Source organism: Leuciscus leuciscus (genome assembly GCF_965113295.1).
Source record: "Leuciscus leuciscus genome assembly, chromosome: 24".
Classification (NCBI taxonomy): Eukaryota; Metazoa; Chordata; class Actinopteri; order Cypriniformes; family Leuciscidae; genus Leuciscus; species Leuciscus leuciscus.
Genome location: NC_138723.1, coordinates 27,296,079 through 27,314,108, shown reverse-complemented (window position 1 = coordinate 27,314,108; position 18,030 = coordinate 27,296,079). Strand labels below are relative to the sequence as shown.

At 37.2% G+C, this 18,030-nt stretch overlaps 1 protein-coding gene across 1 annotated transcript in view; it reads right to left on the bottom strand.

The window, feature by feature from the left end:
• grk3 (G protein-coupled receptor kinase 3) overlaps positions 1–18,030 on the bottom strand; it is a 59,296-nt gene that overhangs the window by 6,422 nt on the left and 34,844 nt on the right. Inside the window, exons 4-19 of the mRNA XM_082157983.1 lie at positions 17,798–17,899; positions 17,020–17,094; positions 16,814–16,875; positions 16,652–16,703; positions 16,449–16,540; positions 16,261–16,360; positions 16,072–16,150; positions 14,695–14,825; positions 12,728–12,822; positions 10,705–10,812; positions 9,680–9,746; positions 6,546–6,646; positions 5,942–6,008; positions 4,714–4,809; positions 4,206–4,368; positions 2,551–2,687 (exon numbers count right to left, since the gene is read on the bottom strand). Of these exons, the coding sequence (XP_082014109.1) occupies positions 2,551–2,687; positions 4,206–4,368; positions 4,714–4,809; positions 5,942–6,008; positions 6,546–6,646; positions 9,680–9,746; positions 10,705–10,812; positions 12,728–12,822; positions 14,695–14,825; positions 16,072–16,150; positions 16,261–16,360; positions 16,449–16,540; positions 16,652–16,703; positions 16,814–16,875; positions 17,020–17,094; positions 17,798–17,899 (1,527 nt within the window). The remainder of the gene's footprint in view (positions 1–2,550; positions 2,688–4,205; positions 4,369–4,713; positions 4,810–5,941; positions 6,009–6,545; positions 6,647–9,679; positions 9,747–10,704; positions 10,813–12,727; positions 12,823–14,694; positions 14,826–16,071; positions 16,151–16,260; positions 16,361–16,448; positions 16,541–16,651; positions 16,704–16,813; positions 16,876–17,019; positions 17,095–17,797; positions 17,900–18,030) is intronic.

The window sequence follows — 18,030 nt, the reverse complement described above, 5'->3', positions numbered from 1 at the left end:
TAACCGTCTGATCTCGGATACCTGAGTCCCATCAGACTGAAGGATAATTGAAGATATCTCACTTCTGTACAAAAATTTTTCCTCTAAATGACAACCGCATTCAGTCTGGTTTCTATGGACCCTGATGTGCTTCTATACTTCTTTTTCCCCCTAAGCCGCCTTCTGATCACTGTTCCAGCTTTCAGAATAGAAAATGATTTTCAAACACCACTATAAATCACAGCATAAAACAAGGGATGCAGTGATATTTTTTAAGTAAGAGAAAAAGGTTAGGCAGAATGACAAAAGTTTTATATTATGGTAACAGTAAAAGAGACAATATAATTATTTTTGCTTGAAAAATTAAAGCATTTTTTTAATATATTAAATAACTATGTTGTAAATACTTTATTTATTTATTATTTAAAAAACACAGTAAAACTAATAAAACAACATTTTGTTCACTGATCCATTTGCCAGAGTAGAAAATGATTTTTCAAATAACACTGTATTAGAGCATAAACCTAGGAATGTACAGATTATTGTGTGATGATAAAATATATGTGTGACCCATGCTGGCAAAATGAGTTGGAATGCATACAGGCTCATTACGAGCTACAGGCAAAACAATGTCAAAAAAATGAAAATTTTGGTCAAATTAGAGGTTTTCGCAAAAATTTGTTCATTAAGCCCTCGTCTAGCAATCCCAATGCTCCAAACAGTAATTACATATCTAAAAGTATCTTTATTTGTACGTTTCTGAGAGGAGTACCTTTTGTTTTGTCCATGAAAATGCCGTTATTTCTCTGCTCGCTTCTCGACGACTGGTGCTTCCCATCAGCACAAGTTTGTCATTGTTTTAAAGCGAAGCATTCCAACGAGATGGCACGAGTCTGAACCAATGAAATGTGATTTTCAAACTCATGCTGATGTAAACAAAACGATCTTACTCGCTCTGCCTGACACATCCAAAGCATGCACACAAAGACTCTCAGACAGCGTGCAATCCCGATATACACAGAATTACAGTAGCCCATTTCAAATGTGTCTTGGCGGGTATTCACACAAACATCATCTGTTATGTCTTAAGTTAACGTTTGGTTAAATGTTGGGGAAAACATCTGATGTGAAACATTTATATTAGATCCGTGCGATACAGTAGGTCTTAATATATAGGGCTGTCTGTCTAAAGTCCATGTTGTTAATCAAACAATTGTGGTATCATGGGGGGAAAAAAGTATATATATATATATATATATATATATATATATATTTTTTTTTTTTTTTTTTTTTTTTTTTTTCTATAGATATTTGTGTATGACTTGGTTTGTGCCAAATTTGGTGCTATTACCAGGGATTTTAAGGTATGGTTGCTAGGTGATTTTGTTTTGGAACCTTCAGAAAACTTCAAACAGGTGCAGCTTATACATTTTTTTTTATTTACATTTTTTTTTTCTGATTCCAACATACATCATTTTGAAGGTTTTCTAATAGAGAATGTGAAAATAACATTTTGCTCAAGACTCATTTTGCTAGCATGGGTCATCTGTATATATGAATATAAACTATATAGCCAATATTACATATCTATAATAAGGTTGGGCAGTATGAACCAAATTTGTTTAATTGAAAAAAAATATAGATATTTTTTTTAATTATTAGATGACCATGTTGTAATAGCAACTTTTGGATAATCCAGTGAATTTAATATTAAATTGATAATTAATAATATGAACTATTTTATTTGGAACAGGATGGGTGCAAACTAAAAGATCATACATAAAATTAACAAATTAAGTCAGTCAGACATAAGTTCAAAAAGCACAATATATAGCATCTTAAAATCAAATCAAATCAAATTAATTAATTAAATCCAGGTTGCCTCTCTAAAAGTCTCCATGTCCGTCTCCATGCATCTCGTCTCCAGCATATTCTACAGGAAGTGCATTTACCCTTCAGATTGAAGATTCGAGAGCTCAGGGAGTTAAAAATGCAGGAAACTGGTGAAATCTGCACTTCTTTATCTTAGTTACAGATCAGGGCAGAAACTCTCTGGCCCCAGGGAATCTGCAGTGACCTACTTCTGCATTACACAGACCTGCGCGCAAACGCAATCGCTTCCTCCGGATGGGAAAGACTGAGGGATTGGTTTAGCGGTGGAAAGAAGCAGAGGATATTAAAAAGAGAGGTGGGCGTCTCAATGTTTCACGGCTTCACTTAACCACCCAGGCTGCAGGTGAACCTGCGTCACTATGGGAATTTCGCAGCAGGATGGAGCACTACACAGGGCGTAAACTAATCTTTAAAGTGATGCGATTCCTCCTCCCCTCCTTCTCAGAATATTGAACAAAATCATGATAATTCCTGGCCTAAAACAGATGATGAAAAATGAGAGGAGAGGGGGAATCAGCTAAAATGCACCAGACTCACCTTGAATTTACGTTTTTTTAAAGTTTTAGTCCAATGTTCCTACAGCGCAGGGACACACAGGCAATGTTCATTCTCAGAAAATGGTCGATTAACCCCTTATACAGATTCAAACACACAAACAAAACACACAAAAACACTTACCCGAGACTCTCCTTCGCCTCTCCACTCAACGCGGTTGGGAAATAGGTAGAAATACCGCCGCTGCCACTGTGTCAGGAAGGGGTTTCCTAGCTTCAGCATGTAGCCGTGCATAATACAGTCCTTCCCCAGCGCGTAGTCTGCACAAACACCGCACAGATACTCGCAATTACATAATGCTCAAATGTTGGACGCTTAACATCATCTTGCTGTATCAATCATATTAATAAAAGTCTTGTGTTCTGGAGAAGAAAGTCACATTTGGAAAGACATGAAAGTGAATTAATGACAGGATTATATTTTTGGGTCACCTATTCCTTTTAACTCTCACTGAGGTTTAACCCATTTGAATTCCTGCTCACAACTCCTGTGCTTGTATCTTGGGGTCGTGACGCACGCGATTAATTCAGGGTTTGCTAAATTACACGGGCTCTTTCAGATCTATTTCTGACCATCACACAGACGGTCATGTGATGGGTGCTGTGTCTTTCCCTTGAGGGAAGCACGTGGCTCCAGCACTGCTAACAAGTACGCAGGGTTCAAGCCTGTCCTCGAGGTCGCTGGTGGAACTGACACTGGACCAGTGAAAGATGATTAGCTGACGTCACCTGGGCCTTTAATTCATGCTGGAGAATGTAGCACTACCGTAGCAGAGGCCGTTTTCTTCTCTCGGCACCGCTGTGTGAAATTACTGCTTGTCAATTCTGTATACGGCTTATGATTTAATACAAACTGGAGTTACAACCAAAACATTATCTTTTTGAACCCCCTTAAAACCTGGGTAAATGACCGAGTGCTGCAGACAATGTGACGCCTAGAGTGGCTGTTCATTAATTTCATGAAAACAATCCCAAACAATCCGCTATAGTTCTCAGAAGTTAGAAAATGAGAGCTTTCTGAATAAGAGCAAACAGGATGTTTACAAACAGCATTTTGCAAACAGCTGTTCTGTGTACATTGCCATGACACAAACGCTAGTCACACAAATATGAAAGTGTATATGAAAATATATATTTTTTTTGAATAATTTTTTATATTTATTATTTTATAAAATAGAATAAAAAAGTAAGACTTTTTTGAAAGAAATTACTTATTTTCAGCATTAAATTAAATCAAAAGTGACAAAAGACATTTATAAATGTTACAAAATATTTCCTTTTCAAATATACGCGGTTCTTTTGAAGTTTCAATTCATCAAGGAATTAAGAAAAAAAAGAAACTGCATCACGGTTTCCACAAAAATATTAACCATCACAACTGTTTTCAACACTGACAATAATAATAAATGTTTCTTCATCATTTTAGAATGATTTCTGAAGGATCATGTGACACTGAAGACTGGAGTAATGATGCTGAAAATTCAGCTTTGATCACAGGAATAAATTACATTTTAAAATATATTTAAATATAAAACAGTTACTTGTAATATTTCACAAAATTACTGTCTTTACTGCATTTTGATCAAATAAATTTAGCTTTGGTGAGCTTAAGGGATTTCTTACAAAAACATTAAAAATCTTACCGACCCCAAACATGGAATGATCGTGTATAAATATAAAATAACATTTTAATAATAAGCTATCTTACATTAAAGAAATGAGAATTTGGGGTATAATGCACAAGAAATTAATGTCAAATCCTAATGTGCAGTGTCTCACCTTCTTCATGGCCCTGCTGCTTGTTTTTGGCCCGCTTGCGCGCCTCGTTCTTATCCGTGTCGCTGTTGACAGCGTCATACACAGTCTCGGCCACCTCCTGCTGCCAGCGCTCAGAGATCACCAGAGGAAAGTTCTTATAGAGCTCCTGATCACTGTCAAGCAGCTGAGAGAGAGAGAGAAACACACAAAGATGACAATGACATTCAATTCAGACAGTCTCTTTCTGTGTACATGGGCAGTCTTAGCGAGAGTAAGTTGCAATGTGGACCAGACTTTTTGCTGGAAGTCAAATTCTGGCAACAAGGGAGAAATTTAAAAAGCTCACAGCATAATGGAAAATTCCTGCAGACTTTAAAGCATGAAACCCAAGCTCAAGTGCTCTTAGATTTTATACAGCTCTCTCAGTGCTTACACTTGGGTACACTTGAAAAACTGTAGTCCACTGAGCTGAAGTAAAGACATCAGCCTTGTTTGCCAGCCAGTTTGGTCCCACGGTGACTGGTTTTACCTTAATTCCCTTGGTGTCCTCCTCGTCGAAGGAGCCGATGTCAAAGGCGTCTGCAGCGTTGACCTCTCCTCTGGGGGGAATGAGGGGAGGGGGGTACTGCAACCAAACAGCAGATTCAGAGAATTCATATTACACAAACCATCTGAGAAATTATCATGGCAGGAATGTGTAAAACAACCGACTAGTTAATCTTGCAGAATAAACGCTCATTTACATCAGGAACCAATCAGAAGTGTTAAAAAACAGTCATAAAAACATATAAAGCGCATTAGGGCTCGACCACTTTTTCTGCTGCGTTGATTCCAGAAGTACTTTTTACATTCATATAAGTCATAAAGCAAGCCAAACCAGCTATGAGTTGAATCACAACATCAACTTTTTTTAAAAGCAAGAAGTATTTTGGCTTGAGTGAGTGAAAGAACTACAATTCCATGAAGCATTGTGAATGACGATTAAAAAGGATCCAATTAAAAACGATGGGGAAATATAAAACTATTAATTTAAGTTGTTGATTATATCTATAGAAACAATATGTTTGCAAGTTTATTGTGTGATTAACATATATACACAAAATTTTAAGTATTTTGATAGCATAGCAAGACTATTACATCATTTGTGCTTCATGGGAGTGCGCATTCCCTGCAAGCTCTTTTGGCACGATTTGCTCACCACAACTCTACGATTGGTGGAATTTTCTGTACAGCATCATGGGTAATGTAGCTTTTCCCCACCAATTCAGTAAAAAAAATACTGTTGAAAAGACTGTTGCACTCTATTGGCTCATATATATATATATGATAGTCCTCATCACACAGAAATCTACAGATTGCGCACACTAATGGGAACATTGCTCACAGGAAGTGATTTGACAGTAATTGTCTTATAAAAATGTATTGTTGAAGGCTTCACTTTGTGCATTGATGGTGCTGTAAAGGGGATGAAATTGGAGTCATAACTTCCTGGAGAGGACTTTAGCGTGCTAACAGCCACTGTGTCAGCACTCTCTGCGATGATGTTTGTCTAAATTCATTCCTTTTAAAGCAGCAGCACTAAAAAGAAAAAAATCTTAGCCTTGCTAATCGATTGTTGGATGGCTAGTCAACTATCCGGACTCTAAATTAGATCAGTTAAACATTGCAGTTACACAAAACCATATTCTAACAGACTATACGTTTTTCGACAAGGAGTCTTAGGGCTGATCCTGAAAACAGAAGGTCAAAGGTCTCACCTTCTGGAGATAGACCTGCTGCCAATCGATTCCCTTGAAGAACACATGCTCCTTTACCTCTGACGCCCTACAGTGTGTAAAAGAGATCACATTCAGACAAGTAAAGTCACATTTATTTGTATAGCGCTTTTCCCAATAGACACGGTTTCAAAGCAACTTTACAGAAGATCACAATGTTAATGTTTATAATGTCTTTATATTTTCATGCCTTATAGTTGTGTATAGCAGATTAGAGAAGTGCGATTATATCATTTACATTTTGCGACGATACAAGTAATTTTGTGACAAAAAAAAAAAATAGGCTTTGCTATACAGTATATATTGCTTTACAGGTAAAGTAGGATGTACTTTATCAAGCATCACCACTTCTGACCAGCAGGTGTCAGCAATTCAGAACGAGCTGCAAATAATTCCCAGCATGCTCTTCTGCCTAATCTAAATGCTTTCAGACAGTCGCTCCATCCAGACAAGAGTCAAACTATTTTTTTTTATTATTTGAGTAGTCCACTACAAACAAAATACAAATAAATAAATAAAAAACATCAAAACGTGACAGCAGTATTTCAGATGTCTAATCTTGGAAGATGGAGAGTGTTTGACTTACCCCCGCCCCAGACACCCCAATCTTTTGGCAACATCTCGCTGTAAGAGTCCTTCCAAGAGGGACTTGAGCTCAGGTGAGAAGGAGTCAGGCAACTCCACATTCTGTGGAAACAGAGGAACAGGAAGTGGCTCATGAGTTCGATTGAGGTCAAATTAAACATGACTTTATGCAGTGTTGCTTGGTGTTTGACGATTCAAGCGAATGAGTGTTTGCTTTTGTTTTATTAGCTTTCCTCATTAGTTACACAGAACATTCATTAGTAAAATGCAAATATACAGGAACAGCAAACTTTCTACTTGTCGTCTAGATCAACAGAGCATTAACAGTACCCAGTGCTTAACGGTATTTAAATATCCTCATAATCATACAAATGAATGTGAGGACAACCAAAAAAACAATTCGCTTACATAACAGGCAGTGTGCCAAATGCACATTCAAATCAAGGTCAACATTCACTAAAGTCACAGTAAATGCAGACGAACAACCGCAAATCACGCTGTCAGGTACCATCACAGTAACGCTCAACTACATGCATTGCGTTATAGGTTTTTTTGAATGGTTTTAGCATGTTTCTATGTAGTTGCTAAATAAACTACTGTTAAACATTTTTATTCATCAAAGAATCCTGAAAAAAAATTATCCACAAAAAAGGACATTTATATGAAATATTTCTTGAGCAGCAAATCTTAGAATGTTTCTGAAGCATCACGTGACACTGAAGGCTGGAGTAATGATACTAAAAATAGAAATGAGTTATTTTAAATTGTAATAACATCTCACAATATTACTGTTTTAGAGGATTTTTGATCAAATAAATGTATCCCAACTTTTGAACAGTAGTCTTTGGTTGCCAACTTTAAACTTCTGTGTCATGATTAAGTTTTCCAGTCCAATCTTAACTAAATCTGATGAGAGTATAAAACCGCTTATTTTACAAGTTACCTTCTAAATCCTTGACTAATGAAATCTGGAGATAATTTTCCCTGGGAGGTTGGCGTCCGAAAACAAACCCAGAGTAGCTAAATTATTGTGACAGGATTGTCAGGAGTCCACTGGAATTTCTTTTATTTCATCAGGAAAAACAAAAACAAGATTTACTGCTGGACATTGTGAAAAAAGAAAGAAAATTAAACAACAGTCTTGGCTCAAAATCTTTGTGTTCCAGTTTCCAAATTAAACATGATTATCTTGCCTGTCAGAGGAAAACTGTTTATCATCTTTAAGTGCATCATCCGGGTATTTAAAGTCCACTTTTTCTATTTGGAAATTCTCAGAGTGAACACATTACTCGCACGATTTATATCACAAAACGTCAAAGAATTAGGGCTGCCCTCGACTAAAGATTTTTCTAGTCGACTAGTAGTCGTTCATTTAAGCGATTATTAGTTGACTAGTCGCGTTTATAGTAATAAGCCATAAATCATAATAATGAGCCTTTAATTGCCTATATATTACATCAGCGCTAAAACGCACGCATAAAGCTTGCCACAGCTCATCGGCAAACGTAATGATTATGAGTGTATCATGAAAAAACAGGAGACGACGGTCTAAACATTTGAATAATTTATTAATAATGTTTTCTGCGTTTTTGGCTGCAGAGATTAAGTCACGATGCTGATTCGTCATCTCCGCAGTAGTGGACGCGCCTATATGCACGTTTCATACGGATTACATAATCTGAGAATATTTATTTTCCACTTGAATCGGTTCATTTTAAAGTAGACATTTCAAGCTTTCTATAGATATATCTCTCATGTCTGTGAGGAAAGTATACACGGAGTTTCGGTTCACTGAGACCAAGACTACAGAATGCACATTCTGATTGTTTTCATTATTTTACAAAAGCACAACGTTTTGTTGTTATTGTGAGTCAGGAGTCTGAATGTAATTCCAATAAGCGCTTATGCGCTTAAGCTCTTAACACTTGTACACCTAATAATAGCGCACATTTATCTAGGTTAACATTAGAGCGAGCGGACTTGTAATGTTGCTACTACTTACATGTTTCAAGTGATAAGCCATATTTAAGGTCGATGAATGATAGGCAAATGTTTGGATTTCTTGCCATAAACTGGTCCATCACAGATTGCGTGATTTCTCCATTTCCTGTGGAGTTTTTTTTTTTTCTGCGACTAACCGACTAATAAAATGTTGGTCGACCAAACCTCTTCAAGTCGACTATTAGGCGGCAGCCCTAGAATAGTGCATAAATATGTGAAATGGGACGCACTTTATGTTTTAAGTTATGACTCATTTGAAATTACCTTCATAAGCAGCGAAATAGAGTCTAGCTACCTGATACTGTAATAAGCACAAAAATACATGGCACACACAAATACTATGTATTTCTAATTAGTTGCAACTATTTTCTATCAATACTGAAAATTGCCATTTGCACAGAGCTAAGTTTTCGCAATGTATTCTGGGACTGCCTTATCATTGAAAGCAGCATGCAATGCTGCTTTTCATTTTAATCAAAGCCAGGTGTCTCAGAAGGCAGCATATTTTTGCCTTGGGATAATTCACACCTAAGTAGACAGCTCACTTGTGTCTCAGCTTTAAAGGGAAACCACAAAAAGTCCCAAATCAGCATTAAAAACAAGTGACTTCCTTTCTAGTGACTACAACAGTCAAGAGCGTGGCAGCTCGGTGAGGACTAAATTACTGCAATGGTGAGAGGAGGACAGTAAATGCAAAGCGTGGATGCAAATTCCTCTCCATTAGCGTCCCGTTGTTAAACAGTGGGTGTAAAGGCACAGGTGCTCCAATGATGAAATGCTCGCTCTACACTTCCACGGAAAGCTGTGGCTCCTTTATCTATCTCCCGCTTCACGGCAATATCCGTCATTCAGCATTAAGGAGCTCTCCAAAAGACACTTTCCAGTTTGAACTTCATTTATAGGTAACACTTCACTAGAAGTCTTTAAAGCTTTAAAACTAAGATCTGTGTGGTTGCTAAGATGTTCTACGTAACTGCTGGCCTATTTTTTTCTATGGGATTTTTCAGTCTATTTCATCATGCACAATTTAGCAATTTTAAATTAGATCACTCTCATATATATATGCAATTATGTGTGAAGGTACAAAAAGACAAACAGAGAATGGTAAAAATAAAGCTGCGTGTAGTTTCTTACCATGGTAAGGGTCATGCGGTCAATTTCATGTTTGTCTTTGGTCTTGTGCTGCCTGAATGGACTGTGCCTTTGAGAACAGAAGAAACAGAGTTCATGTAACCGCACACAAAGTGCTCAGCCTCGCGACGTCAAACAGAGGACACATGTGGTGATTTAGCAGTGACAGGTAGGCGGGAGGGGGGGTTTCCATGAGAGTTCAAAAACCTTTCAATCTCAGTTGTTGACTGTGAGACACAAGCATATCATTGTCTAACTCATCATCTTGATGTAAATCAAAAACTGAGATAGATCGATATTGTTAGTTGTAATTGATAACTAAAACCTTAAAAAGTTCAAATTAAATGATTTAAAAAAAAATTATATGAATTATTTTCATAAAATTACAAATAATAATTTTTAAATATATACACACACACACACATATATAAACATTGAACATTAAATAAGATTTAAAATGCTATAAATTATTTTTATAAAATGTTGCCATCATTTTAAAATGTACACATAGTTCTATATGTGTGTGTATATTTTTAAATGATTATTTGTAATTTTATATACATAATTTTTAAATAATTACATTTTTATACCCTAAAAACATATACCCCTAACTTATATACACATACATACACACACGTTTTATATGTACAATTATTTATGTGGAGTGTAAAGTTTAAATGTATAGAAAGCTTTCCATGCCTGTTTGACCCACTTTCATTCTGCTTTGAAGTGTGTATGTGACATACACCTCAATGGAAAGACATGCACCAGACTCCGCCCCCCATTACATCTTCCTCTCACCCCCCCATTCTCTACCTAGCAACCGTTTCAGTGGTCTCTCCTCCCCCTCTCTTTCTGCCTTTTTTCTCTATGATGTCTGCTCCTGACCTCCTGCTTCCAAACCCCTGACATTTAAACCTTACACTCCACATCAAACAGGTGAGAAACACAGACAGAGACTAAAAGAGAGAGAGAAAGAGAGAGAGATAAAGAATTCATGAGCGGGCCGCTGCAGAGGGCGGTCTTACCCTCGCAAGAGTTTGAACAGCATGCAGCCCAGAGAGAACCAGTCGGCGCTGCTGTCGTACGCTGTTCCTTTCTGCAGAACCTCAGGTGCCATGTAGCCATGGGTACCTCTGCAAACACAGCAATTAATGCACATTAAAATCAAACCGTACACACTCCCCGGGCTGAGCACACACTGACTGTAAACATAAAGCTCATTCTTATACATAACACAAACAGTCAAAAGAAATTCTACATTAGTCCACTTTACCAAAAATTTATTTTGTTATGCATTTTCATTTTGTTTTCCATCCTCTCTCTGACCCATTGAATTTACCATGATGTTTTTGCTACTGTGACTTTAAGATTGCACCGTCTTTATTTAAATGAGCACATTTGTTGAATAAGTGCTTTTTTTATTGAAATGAGCATTAAATAAGTGCTGACATGTAAATGTTGGGGGTAAATATGTAAAATTGTCACGGCTATGGCATCATATCCACAAGAACTTCGTTTCAGCTTTGCTTTGTAAACATCAGTTTGTCTGCTTATTGCACCAAAGAGAGAGAGAGAGAGAGAGGTAGTGATTTTTTTAAATTCAATTATTTTTGTTCAGCAATGACACTTTAAATTGATCAAAAGTGACAGAAAGCTTTTGTGAAGCTTAGGTCTCTTCTGTTCAACCCTCTACACACCCTTGGCAATAGAATCGCCATTGGCTAATAAATTTCACCAGACTGATGTACTATATATATATATATATATATATATATATATATATATATATATATATATATATATATATATATATTAGTTCCACCAAATCATCTTATATTTTTAAATATAGGACTTCAGTAATTAGAACTAAAACTTGGTAACAATGTTTGCATATTTGTCATTTTAACTGAACTTGTGGTGGTGCTTAAGATATTGTTGGTCACTCAGTTACTGTAAAAAATAGATTAGAGTAATAGATCATATAAAATATTATTAAAAGATAATAATACTACCACTTATACCAATATACAACACACTAATGATGAGCTGCTGGGTTCATGAATGTTAATCACGTTGTCTGCGTACCCTCGAAATGATTTGCTGAAATCAAAACTGGGATGAGCGTTAGCCAATGAGATTGCCGTTTGCACATTAGTTCCGCCCACTACCGGAGAAACCGGCATATCTTCTGCTTGTTCTTAAAAGCTGAATAATTCCAAATGAACTCCGTTATTTTGACAGGAAAATACAACAAAGAATATCATTTCCATGTAGGGCGTCGATTCTGTGTGGTATGTAAGGCTCTCCCGCTCTCTCTCTTTGTGTGTGTGTGTGTGTGTGTGTGTGTGTGTGTGTGAGTAACCCAGCGCTCTCAGCAAAACGATCGCGAGTCATGCACCTTCACACTAGTTTACGGTTCGTCAAATACAGGTACGCTGCGCATCCATTGAGCTGCATATAAATAGTACAGATGGCTTGACGAAGAACGAAACTCTCAAACGCTCAATCAGTGTTCAGCGAGTGAAAATATAAACTTAAAATTAGACTAACACACACACAGGTGAGTAAAATAAATGTGAGCTTTTGAACCGAACTCTTGAGCGAAAGGGTACATTGAGGTCATTTCAAAAGAAAAAAAATCCTGATTTGTCAAGTTGTGTCATTTTTCTTATGAACAAATGGATTACAAAATAAAATGTAAACAATTCAGATAAAATGACACTGAAATAACACTGAAACATTCCGTATACAAGTATGTGATCGCAAACACCACATGCATGTATAACATGATTGCTTATATGTAATTCATTGGTTAAAGCATTTGTATACTTGCACAAAGAAAAAACAGATTAGACTGGTTTAAGATTTTATAACTGGCTGCAAAAAGCTCCAATACGCTCCAACATGAGTATGAGACAACGAAGAGCTTATGTCAACTGAGACACATTGTCAGAAAACAGAAGCAATCACACTTCCTCCAAACAAAAGACCCTTTTATTTTACACTAATAAAAGACGTAGTTTTGATCCCTTGAGAAGAGGAACTTACACGCTGGCGTGTGGTTTCTTCTTGGAGAAATCGCAGGCCAGGCCCAGGTCAGAGATGCGAACGTGTCCGTGTTCATCTAAGAGGATATTTGCAGGCTGTGGGGAACAGCAAGTGATGTGGAGGTTAGGACAGTCAAAATAAATGTTTAAGAGCCTGATAAAGAACAGACTGTCTTTTTGTGAGCAACACCTACAAAATTACTGTGCATTACTGTGATTCAATGAGTACATTTACTGAAGAAAAAAATAATAATACAGCAATAGTGTAACACTTCGTCTAAGTGCAAAGCCAAAAGTTTCCTGAAAAAAACATGACCATGTACACAACGGAAAGTGTGCACAATAGGGCTGGGTTAAAAAAATATTGATTTCTCGATTTTAATTGATTCCCATTTTGAAGAACCAATATCGATTCTTAAATCCCAAGAAACAATCTTTCAGCCTATGCTGTTTTCAATTGATGAATGAACAAAGCTTTGTAGCGAGCCTCTCATCCAATAAATCCCAATTAGCTTTGTTACTTCTGTAAAGTCTCAGCTTTCAAATTCTGTCAATTTTATTACGAAATTCAAACAATGTGTTGGCGCTCTTAAATGTAGAGCAACAGATCGCTTTAGTGCCTCAATAAAGCAAAGTGGCAGCGCGGAGCGCACGTGAACTGGTTGTCTCTTCCGCTTTACTACTAGTTACAGAGCATTCACACGGGGCATCGGCGTTAACGCTTCTCATTTATTTTGAATGGGTGACGTCATGTGTTGCTGAACTGAATTTGTGGGTTCTGTCAGAAGATCAACGCAGATGTCAGCCAATCAGATCGCCTATGCAAATACCCTAGCACTGACGCTAGCCAATCGTGTTCATGCAACACCGAAAAAGTAATGTGATTGGCTGTTGTCACTATGACGGTCGAGACGAAATAAACATGAAAAAATAAATAAAAATAATTTAAACAAATTTTATATACACACATACATATATTAACATTGAACTTTAAATAAGTAAGATTTCAAATGCTATAAATTATTTTTTTATAAAATGTTGCCATCATTTTAAAATGTACATATACATGCACAGTTATAAATATGACCATTCCACTATTGAATGTCACACAATCACAGCCAATGAGAACATATTTGATCTTTAATATACAGGGATTTTGACCAATGAGATTTCCTATGAGCCATATATCAGCATTAATCTACTGGTGTTATAAAAAGATCTGCATGATGATTATTAAAAAATGATCTTCTACATAAAATTATCAGCATACAGGTTTGGAATGATATGACGGCGAGTAAAAAATAACGAATTTTATTTTTGGGTGAACTATCCCTGTAATGGACATTTCGCACTGGAAATCTTCCCATGCATTCTGGTTCTCAGGAACGTTGCTCAGAGGTATAAGCAAGCAAACGTGATCCATTTCATGCTGAGTTTTTCTTCTACACAAAACAGCAGCGATACTGCACCCCGCTCGCATGTGCAGTCTCCCGTTACAGGAGCTTGCCAGGGAAGATCCTGCATATCCTCAGCAATCTGGCAGCGCGAAGCCCAAACATCTCACTTAAAATTGCATAATTCACAACGATTGCATAAATATACTCCTGCTGCTTCCACACGGAGGGTCGACAAATGACATGATATTAGCGGTCATCGCAATGGCAGGCTAAACTCTGCGTTCGGGACTGTAGGTTAAGCTCCGTCATATGACGTACTTTTCCGTTTAAAGACAATAAACAGTGCTGCCAAGAGAGACAGCTCAGCCAAACTTAATAAAAAATAACCTCAGACGACGACGCAGAACAGATTCAAGCTTACGTTACAAAATACACAAACTCGAACGGAACATTTCGTTTTCCCTTTTTAGCGGGAACAGGGAATCACAAGAACAGTTTTTCCAGTGACAGAGGACAGTACAAACAATCCTTTCAGTGTGAAAAAGAACGACTGGGGTGGCGATGAACTTACTTTGAGGTCTCTGTAGACGACGAAACGATTGTGCATGTGTTCGAGGCCCAGTATGATCTCAGCTGCATAAAAACGCATATCCTTCTCGCTGAAGACCCCGTGCTGAGAGAGGTGATAGTGAAGGTCTCCGCCTGAAAGACAAGTACAATCAAACTGCATTATAAATATATAAGATCAGTGATTCCACAACATGTAACCAATTCATTTACTTTACTTTTTGAGTCATTTGTAGGGAGTTAAAAAAAAATCTAAATTAAAGTAAATTAAGTAACAAAAAGAAAGTAGCAAAAAAAAAAAAGAGCATAATAAAATAAAGCAAGATTAAAATTAAATGATAAAAAAACAAAAACAAACAAATACTGAATAAACCCTGGAAATTTTTATTTCTTATCGACATTGATACTTAATTGCAGTTTGCAAAATCATAAATCCTCTCTAATTATATTTCAAGTTGTAGGTCGGTTAAGGATCTTCTAGTCTACCCAGTATGAGTTCAATGAATTATTGTAATTTGATTGAGATGTCACATGAACAGCCACTTGAACAGTGTCCATTTCTGAGAATTCTGGGAAAATGTTGATCATTCTGATATGTACGAAGGGTTATTACGACTAGATTCATGAGTGTCTAAATGCTTTTGTTGAGTTAAATCCACTGTTTCTGAAGTGCGTGATGTGATTGTTTCACAAATCAAGAAGGACGTTCAGAGAAGTGGCCCGTGCTGCAAACGCAGATACAGGAAGTGTGAGTGTGTCTTAAGAGGAAGCTCCGCCCCATGTTCAGGCTGACATTGAGTTATAGAGGAAGGCCAAAATAAAGAGCCCTAAATGGCCTTCTACAATCTCACACTGGGTGGTGTTGGCTTGGATGGGTGAGACTATCTAAACTATAGCACAAAAATACGCTCATGAATCTAAAACAAAACATAAAATCAAATCAATATGAACACATAACACAGAGTCCAAAGCATTGTACTTCTGCTTTTTTTATTTGGAGTCTTAAAGCTGTAACACACCGGGCGAGAAGCGCCATGTAGTGTCTAGACGTATTGCACATCGGATGCTCACATTGTATTGCCAGTTTGTGGTCAACGATATTGATTGTTTAAAGGTATTATGAAATTAAGATAATGTATGTACAGCAGTCCTGATTCATAGCTTGGCGCTGGTGTGAGTACACTCATTGAAAACAATGTGTTTGAATATTAACCATGTGGCGCCATGCGACACTGCGCTTCTCGTCCGGTGTGCGACCCCCTTTAGTCTTTAGTGTACCGGAAAATTTATGTATTTTAGGTTTTGGCATTTGGCAAAAATTAGACTCTTATACATTGGCATGAACAAGCCTTTAGACCAAAACGATGATGGCTGCCCTTACCATTCATCAAGTCCAGAATGAAACACAGTTTATCAGGGGTGTGGAAGGCATATGTCATACACACTATGAAAGGGCAATCCTGCAGAGAGAAAAAGAGATGGAGAGGGTACAACAAATGAGACAGGGATGTTATTGTGCAGTCTGAGTACGACGACGAGTTGAGTTTGCACTTGTGAACATGTCACTCACCCCGGTGCTGACCAACGACAGCATGATTCTCTCATTGAGCGCCAGCGTTTCTCCCTGCTTCATTTTGATCCGCTTTTTATCCAAACACTTCATGGCATACCTGAGACACATGCAGTAAGTGAGCACATCCTTTTATCCAAACCCAAAAGAAGTTTCTTTTTGGTTTCATCCTTACAAACAGCACTTACATTTTCCCTGTGTCCGCCTTTCTGCATCCGTACACCTCTCCAAAACCCCCTCTACCGATGATCCGATGCACACTGAAGTCATTCATTGTCAACTACATGCAAAAATAAAAAAAGATTTCAAAAGTTTTTAAAGGTGCATGAATAATTTTTGGGTAAATAAAGCACAAGGGACCAAAACGTAAAAAAATTTAATAAAAACTCACATGGATGTTGAGCTCTACATTCTTCCACTGGCAGAAACGCGTGAACTTGTCGCTATAGAACAAATAGAAAGGTTTTAATGTTAAAATCATTCCCAAGCACCAAAATAACTCAAACACGAACATCTGAATTTTTTTTATGATCTTTGTAGCCGTCTGTGTCACCTTTCAATGAACTTCTGAAAGATCTTTCCTCGAAGACTGTCACAGATTTCAACTATGTATGGCTGGAAGGAGGCAAGCAAACAAACGCATCAGGATCTGTTGGGAGTCCCTGCTTTCTAAACACTTTACTTCCTTTGTGTTAAATGCACAAAAGCCAATCTGCACCCGGAAAAACAGGTTTGATTATATCATGTTGGGGAACTTACCTGAAAGAGATTTGGAGGAACTTGTTTCTTTGCTAGGTGAGTCTGGACATGGTCTACTGCCTTCTTAGAGAAGGGCTGTGAGAAAGGAAGGTAGATTAAGTGACATTTGCGATAAGGTAGGTCAAAACACTAAAACAACAAGAACAGCTTCCCCTGAATAAACGTCAAGCATCGACATTAACCTCCTAAGCATTCCTGGCTATCACAACATAAAACAGTGTGACAATCACACAGGCCTTGAGTGTCCTATAGGCCATTGTGTTGGTTCATTCAGGCTTCCTGTTTCTGAAAAGCTACTACTGGAGACTGACGGAGGTTAATGGTACTCTTGTTTTCTCGACAGAAATCATTTGAGTCTCCGGATCTTCAATGGACAATAAGAAACATCATCCCTCCAGCTAGCAGCATTATAGAACCATGTTCCTTTGCATGCATCATATTAGGGCTCATAATTATAAACAACATTAACAAAATATCATATAAAAAAAAAAAGAAATCTATGAATAATAAAAAAAAATATATTGTTTATCATATACTATTATTATATATAATGCAAGTATTCATCTTCACTGATTAGTTGTTGGATCACTATTTGACCTTGCAAATAATCATGTAGCGAATAGAAAGCTTTGACACGACAGGAGCAGATCTAAATTAGATACTGTAATCAACACGCTGCAAAATTAGTAGAACTGAAATGTTGAATATTTATTCATTCTTTATTAATTTTGCAGCCCTATGTTGTAGAAATGAGAAATTGCTGCTAGTTTTTTCTTACATGTGAACACGACAGAAGCTCCTTCATTATGTAGACGTCGTAAATCTGTCGACTGCGCGTTAGCCTCTCCTCTTCTGAATCCAACTTCTCGTACTCTTTAATCTGAAAAGGACAAATCAAGACTACCGTCATCTCAGAGACAATCTCACGCTGTTTAATAGGACACATGGTGTTCTTCTGGTCAAATGGAATGGGGAAAAAAACACATCAATTAGCCATGTCTTTGCGGGTCA